Raw genomic sequence first — 8,139 nt, 5'->3', positions numbered from 1 at the left:
CTAATGCCATATGATGCCCCTAAATCCCATTTTAATTGTGGAAAATTTTGATGTTTGGGGGATTGATTTTATGGGACCTTTTCCTATTTTTCAAAGTTTTCTCTACATTCTAGTCGTTGTGGACTATGTGTCCAAATGGATTGAGGCACTTGCATGTCGCTCAAATGACCATAAGACTGTCGTCAAATTTATAAAAGAAAATATTTTCTCTCATTTTAGTGTCCCCAAAGCTATCATCAGTGATGGAGGTACATATTTTTGTAATAATTTTTTTGGGTTTTTAATGAAGAAATATGGAGTTACTCACAAAGTTGCTACTCCGTATCACCCACAAACGAGTGGCCAAGTGGAAGTCTCCAACAGAGAGATAAAGTCTATTTTGGAGAAAACTGTTAATCCCTCAAGGAAAGAATGGTCTCTCCACTTATCGGATGCCTTATGGGCATATCAAACGACCTTTAAAACACCTATAGAGATGTCTCCTTACCGCATCATTTTTGAAAAACCTTATCATCTTCCGGTTGAACTTGAGCATCGTGCCCTATGGGCCATCAAAAGCTTCAATTATAATATCAACGCGGCTCGCGAGAAGCGAAAACTACAATTAAATGAGCTTGAGGAGATTCGGAGTGATTCTTATGATCTCTCGAAATCATACAAAGCTAATATGAAAAAAGTGCACGACAAGCACATTTTGCGTACAGATTTCAAAATTGGCCAAAAAGTTTTACTTTACAACTCCAGAATATACATTTTTCTTGGTAAATTGAAAACACGATGGTATGGTCCTTTCATTGTGTCAGCTGTGGCCCATTATGGGGTAATCTCGATCTTTGCTTAATCCACAAGATGACATTGAATTTCAACTAAATGGCTAACGCTTCAAACATGACCACAAGTTATGCTCCCTAACTGTTGATAAGACTCTTCTTAAAGATCCAGTCTACATAGACTAGATGTTTCGTTTAGCGTACTCAATCTTGTTTTTCTGTAGAGGGTACATTATTTTGGTAGTCGAGCCATCTTCTATTTTATGATCTCAAAATTACTTTGAAGTTTGTGGTTGTAAGCACCGGAGCCGTAGTCCACAAAAACTCTATTTCAGAACTGAGTATAAATGTCTTCTAAAATGTGAGCAAACGTTCCTATTGGTAAACGATGGTGTGATACCCCTAGGCGTGGTCGGAGGATGGGTATGATGGAAAGATGCCTAGCCCGGGTATGGGTGATGGTTGCGCCATGGTGTGATCCCACTTCGCTTAAGCAGTTGTCTAAAGATCCTGGCTATGAGTAATTGATCCACCAAATCTTAACATCGAGGCCATTTCTAGATTGTTTGGCTATGGGGTTGGTGAGAACTCTAGAGTTAAGCGTGCTCAGGCAGGAGTAGTTTTTAGGATAGGTAACCTCCTGGGAAGCTGCTATTTGGAGTCCAGAAACCCCACACTGTCGGAGGTCCACAGTGGCTAAGTGGGGATAGTATCGATGTGGTAGGATGGGGCGGGTCATTACAAAATGGTATCAGAGTCGAAGACGATTCGATCCTAAGGTGGTAGGATTGTGATACCCCTAGGCGTGGCCCGAGGAGGGGTATGATGGAAAGGCGCGTAGCCCGGGTATGGGTGATGCTTGCACCATGGTGTGATCCCACTTCGTTTAAGCGGTTGTCCAAAGATCCTGGCTATGAGTAATTGATCCACCAAATCTTAACATCGAGGCCTTTTCCGGATCGTTTGGCTGTAGGGTTGGTGAGAACTCCAGAGTTAAGCGTGCTCTGGCAGGAGTAGTTTTCAGGATTGGTGACCTCCTAGGAAGCTGCTGTCCAGAGTCTGAAACCCCACACTGTCGGAGGTCCGCAGTGGCTAAGTGGGGACAGTATCAATATGGTAGGATGGGGCGGGTATTTACAGATGGGTTCCAAAAATTTCTCCTCCTTCTTTCTCCATTCTTTTCTACTCTCTTATTGCCCACGTTCAAATCGTCATTTGGACAAAGTCTCAACCCTCTCAAATAGGATAAGGTCGTAGTACTTTTTCTCTTCGACGACGTGCGCACAGAATGGGGTGGTGTATGCATTATCAAACCCCTAATTGCCTTGGTCTTCAGCCGCTTGGTGAAGGTGTTTATTATAACGTATACACTTATTGGACACCAGTAGCTCAAGATCAACTTTGCCAGGTCATTCCTCTCACAAGTTGGGATTCGTCTTGAGGATCTGACGTTAAAAGACTCACTTTGTATATATGCATATGTTGAGGTCTTTTAAAATTCCCCTTGCATTAACGATGTGCACAAAGAGATTCGTGTTCAACCTCGGATGTTGCCTACTTAGGACACGGGCAATGGATTCCACCAGGCCAACCCCTAGATATTGGTTACTTTTAGTTCCCTTTGGGGAGGTTTGAGGCTAGCCATATGTAATAAGGGTAATATTATTAGATCGTAGCGCGCACGGTCAAGGATGGTACTGTCCTGCACCCTAGACCCATAATATATAAAGGTGAATCCACAATCTGGCTGGATTGGGTTCACTCCAGAGCCGATATAATAGTTGCCTGAGAGTTTAGATGGAGAGCTTTCTAGCCATCCAGTGTTGTTCACATTAATCTCCCTTGCATAAAAATAAAACCATATATATATTAAAAAAAAAACACCACTGTTTATAAATAAAACATCCCTCTTTCTTTTCAAATTCCTTTGGCCTTTGAGCATGCCACATCAAATTGGATGGTATTTTTCATGCCGATCATTTCGGTAGCTCATTTATCCAATTTGGAGTCCGAACGAGTCATATGTGCGCATTTACATTTTTTAGGTTTGATTTGGGCTTTAGGTTTGATGTGGGCTTGGAAAAAAAATTAGGCCCGACCAAATCTCGTGATTCTCGGTCCATTTATAACCCGAGACACCTCATCACGCGTCACCATTCCCTTATTTCTTCTCCCACAAAAACCGGATCTCATCCCCTCCCATTCGAGTCTCGCACGAGATAGACCCTAGTTCAAATCCAGTCTTGCACGAGACCCCCACAATCCCATTTCAATTTTTGTTCTACCACCAACTTCAAATTCTTCCTCTCATCTCAAAACAGTACCCGTCCTCTTCCTTCGATCCCCAAATGGCCGGAAACAGGTGAATTTCAGTAGAACAGAATTTTGGATCACTTTTTGAAAATGGGATGTTTTCCCTATTTTTTGATACTAAAATTCAAGCTCGAGGTTGGGAGTATTTGTTGTATGCCAATGGTAGTCTGTATTCGACGGATTTGGTGTTGAAGTTCTACAACAATGGCGGTTTTAATGGCGATCATTTTTGGGTCAGGGATGACGTGCCCCTTCCAAGTCACACCTGCCTTGATCTCTGGGATCACTGGCATACCTTTGGTCGGCCATGTGTTGACTCAGCAACAGTCCGTATATCCATAGACTTACGACCTCATGCTCGACATGCTAATCGAGGGTGATTATATTCTGGATGGAAAATACGCTTATTAATGTTTTCTACGTCATAACCAACTTGTCGTGACTCAATGGATGGGTCAAAATGTCATTGTCACCTTTAAGCCATCTAACATTAATAAGACATCTCTCCACATACTCTAGTTCCTCCAGGAGCGAAAGGGAAACTTATGTATTGTGACCTTTCTGTAGGGGAAATTCCGATCGAGTATCCCCTAATCTTCCTCTGTGCCTTGTGATCTTGGAGCCTCTATTGAATAAAGAAATGATGAGATGATGGTGAGTTCAGGGTTGAACCGTCTGACGGCTGCCTATGTATCTCCTATGTTCTTAAGGAGAATCAAACCCTATTTTGCGTAGTTTCTAAGAGTGAATCCCAATGGTTTATATAGGAAGAGCTACGAGAGTCCTAGGGTTAGGGCTATCCTCACCGCTTGTGAGTTCCCTTCCATCTTTGGACTCTGCCTTCCTAGTAGGATTCCTCTTCTTATACAAGTCTGAATCTATACCATATCTTATGAGAGGTAAGTTTCCTTGTTGATCATAATGTCCCATCATGTATGGGAAGATTATATCTAAAACGTAACTCCTAAGATATGTCATCACAATTCCTTCCTTATCATCAGAGATTTCCATCTTCAATTTCCTTCTGTTCAGGAACTGTCTATATCAGTTCCTAACGACTTGGAGAACTGTCATACTTAGAGGCGGTCAGGCACGTGCCTAGCATATATCCACTAAACACTCATGCTAAGCACGAGATCACTTATTCATGGAACTGATCCGATGGTCCTCGTCTCATTCTGGGCATCTATAGTCTTAGGTTATTTCCCTTACACGTATCATCTATTCAATGATGGGAAATCCCCCCTACACTTTCTATTCGACATCATTACTCATATCACACTCAGATCAGCTCCTCTTGCCATTCTTGTCACGCAAGTTATGATAAATTTGGGTTTCCTGTCTGCTACACCTTTAGTTCCTTTGCTGCACTATGAGAATATGCATGTTTTCAACAAGTGTATACAGTTCCCATGGGAACCCACAACACGTATGATAGTGGAACAGGATAACGTGACTCCACCTCCCCCATCCCCTCCACCTTTCTTTGATAAGGATGCTATGAGCCAGATGAGCCGTCATATAGATGCCATACACACTATGAACAGTGGTATGCGAGACATGTATACTCGCCAAGTATCGATGGAACATTACATGGGCGAATTTAGGGAGGATATGACATAGCTAGTAATTCACCGTTTAATTTGCGGATTATTCTCGAATTATAAGGGTTTTGCGAATAAAACGAATAAGTCATCGAAGTTTTTAATGATGCGGTTTAATTCATGAATTGGTTAGGCCGGGCTTATAATTGCTTAATTATAATGTACAGATCTTTGAAATTCAGAAAATCGGGCTGGGCCTTAGTTGGAACTTGGAAAGTGGAAATAACTGGAAACATAGAATTCGGAACTGGAAAGTCTCCCATAGAAATCTCAACCGAACCGACTAAGAACAGTAATATAGAATACGAGTAGACTTGACTCTTGAGTATGAGAACAAAATGTGTTTAGTTCTTGTCTTCTTGAAGTGGTAGAGCCATAACATATTGCCCATATTCTACCATTTTTTACTTCTTCAAACTTGAAACTTTGAAAGTGCTCAAAATGGTTAGAGTAAAAGATCCTTTTTGGCAATATGGGGAGGATTTAAAGGGTCACTTCACTTGCAAATTCTGCAAATATAAAAAGAGTGGAGGAATTTCAAGATTGAAGGCACATTTATCTTGTTTACCAGGAATGTATGTTGTTGGTTGTACGCTTGTTCCGGAGGATGTCCAAGCTGAAGCTATTTTACTTGTTAAGGAGAAGGAATGTCCAAATAAGAAGTTGAAGACTAGATCATCATCTCTCACTGGGGGAGTTCAACATGAAGGTACAAACACCATGATTTCCCTGCTTTGCGTCAAACTACGGTACCATCCATGTGTGATAAGAAGGACAAGGAACACGTGGATAATGCACTTGGGCATTTTTTCTTTGATAATAATATTGCATTCAATGTTATTCAAAGTCAGTCCTTTATGGAAGTGGATTTAAAGTACCATCATACTCAACTCTCCGCATGAAATTGGTGCAAAATGCAAAGGTTGAAGTTGTTGAATATGTCTCGCAAGTTAAAAATTCTTGGTCTCAAATTGGATCCGGTTGTACTTTTATGCTTGACGGTTGGACCGATCTGAAGGGCCGTTGTTTTATAAATATGATTGTGTATTCTCCAAAAGGTGTTGTTTTCTTGTACTGCATTGAAGAGTCAAGTGAAAGAAAGACTGCAGTGTATCTCAAAAATCTACTTTGTAATGCCATAGAGGAGTTGGTGCTGAAAATGTTGTACAAATTATTACTGATAATCCTTCTAACTATAAGAGTGTTGGGCAAATGGTAATGGAAGTATATCCTCACATCTACAAAACCTGTTATGCCTGCTCAAGGATATTAACGATGACATCGGTTGGATACGAGATGATTTTTAGGAAGCTAAGGTGATAGTGGATTTTCTTTATAGGTTTCCAGCCGTCATAACATTACTAAGGAGTAAGACAAGCAAAGAGTTAAAAAAGTCTTGTACGACCAGATTTGGTTACAATTTTATGATGCTTCAATCTATTATAAATGTTGAAGATAGGTTGCGTGCGATGGTTGCATCACCTGACTGGAGAGCTTTGAAACAATGTAATGATGTAAGAGGAAGACAAGTTACAGATATTATTCAAGGTATTGTTTTTTGGTATTATGGGAAAGAAGTGATATCAGTATTGGAACCTCTTATTGGAGTACTTCGTTTGGTAGATGGTGAAGGATCGACTGCTGGGTATCTATTTGAGGCTATGGAAAGAGCAAGAGAGGAGATAAAGCACCGGTGTGATAATGATCCAACAAGGTACCAACAGTTATTGGACTTATTTGATCCAAGGAAGGACAAAAACATACTTCATGAGGTACACGCGTTTGCTGCATTTCTAAATCCGAAGTTTATGACTATTGAAAGGATAAAATATGGTCATCCATTAGTAAAGAAGGGCTTAGTATTTGCAGCAACAAATATGATAAGTAATGATGCAGATGGTCGAGCTTTCAGTACACAAATAACTGAGTACAATACTAAAAGTTATGATATTTTTACTCCCATTGCTAATCAAATGGAAACTATTCATCCTCGTAAGTATATATAATTTTAAGTATATTTTTTTTATCATTATGAGATTTGTATTTCTTATTTATTGTGGAAGATGTATTAATTTACATAAATGCAGGAGTGTGGTGGTTACAAAATGGTGGTTCGATTCCTATTGTTCAAAAGATTGCCATCCGAATCTTAAGCCAACTATGTAGTGCATCAGCGTGTGAAAGGAACTAGAGTGCTTTTTGAAGTGGCTCAAACAAAGAAGAGAAATAGCTTGTCACTAGAAATTCTAGAAGATTTGGTTTATATTCGTATGAATTCGAAGATGAAGGCTAACTGTGAAAACTTAGAGAAACGAGATACAAAAGTCATCGATCTTGAATATCTTGGAGAACTTCCGGAATATGAAGAACGTGGAAATGGGGATGATGAGCTTGCAATTCCTAATGAAGCTATTGGAAATCCTAATGATGCTACAAGTAATGCTACTCTGCCTACTCGTGATGATATTATTTTTGAAGAGCTCTTTGGGTCTTCTATGAGATAAGACTTCATAGAATTTTCACACAGTTTTGGGATTTAGCTAGTTTGCAAGACATTTGAGTTTTTGTTTAGATTTTATTGAGCCTGCAGCTGCAAGACATTAGAGTTTTTGTTTTGAATTTAGCTAGTATTTTAGTTTGTCACTTTGAGAGCATCATGGATGCTAACATGTCGTCTCAATCTACATGCCTTTTAATTTATCCTTTCATTGATGATGTGTTTTGGACTTTTGGTGATGTGTTTTGGACTTTTGGTGATGTGTTTTGCAAACATATAATCAATTAGTCATCAAATTATTTTGTTTGTGATGGTAAATACTAAATAGTAAGTAGAACAAAAAATTTCAACTTAGTATTATTTCGTTCATGAATAAAATTTTTAAAAAGGAAAAAAAAAAAGAAAGAAAACCCACTATATAATTATATATCAAAATTTTAAATGAAAATATATATAGCCGAATTTCAAAAGAATGCATTTGTATTATACCCGTTTAAAACACGTATCATATTTTTGCCGTTAGCATTTTTTTGAACCGAATATTTAAAAGTATTATTGTTAAACATTTCGAATCTTAGGCGAATAATTTCCGTATCGAACTTTTGCCGTCCACGAATTTACTAGCTATGGATATGAGCACTCGCCACGATTCCCTGACTGACACCATGGGCGAATTTCAGCAAGAAATGCGCACTTCCATGACTACATTTCAGGATCAGCTAAGTACTCACCAGAACCAGTTCTAGCAAATGCTCATGGCAAACCAGCACCAATTTCAAGCCCAGGTGATACATACTCTAGGCGATATCCAGGAGCAGTTAGCCTCCATGGGAGGTCATCCTGCACGCCGCCGCAGGACTCCTGGTTCTTCTTCAGCAGCCCCTGAGGATTCCTAGTAGAGGTTTTATTTTCCCGGCCTTGTATTTTATTTATGTCGGATATTTTATTTACGTGT

At 39.6% G+C, this 8,139-nt stretch overlaps 1 protein-coding gene across 1 annotated transcript; it reads left to right on the top strand.

Annotated features, from left to right (window-relative positions):
• The first annotated feature begins 5,128 nt into the window (after positions 1-5,128).
• On the top strand, positions 5,129-6,878 carry LOC147515814 (uncharacterized). Its single transcript, XM_086593056.1, has 3 exons — positions 5,129-5,396; positions 6,143-6,679; positions 6,775-6,878. Exons 1-3 carry the CDS (start codon positions 5,129-5,131, stop codon positions 6,876-6,878), a joined length of 909 nt encoding a protein of 302 aa, XP_086449182.1.
• The last annotated feature ends 1,261 nt before the right edge of the window (positions 6,879-8,139 follow it).

Source organism: Coptis chinensis, chromosome 2 (assembly GCF_015680905.1).
Source record: "Coptis chinensis isolate HL-2020 chromosome 2, ASM1568090v1, whole genome shotgun sequence".
Taxonomy (NCBI): domain Eukaryota; kingdom Viridiplantae; phylum Streptophyta; class Magnoliopsida; order Ranunculales; family Ranunculaceae; genus Coptis; species Coptis chinensis.
The sequence above is the reverse complement of the archived record's forward strand: the minus strand, read 5'-3'. Positions and strand labels throughout refer to the sequence as shown.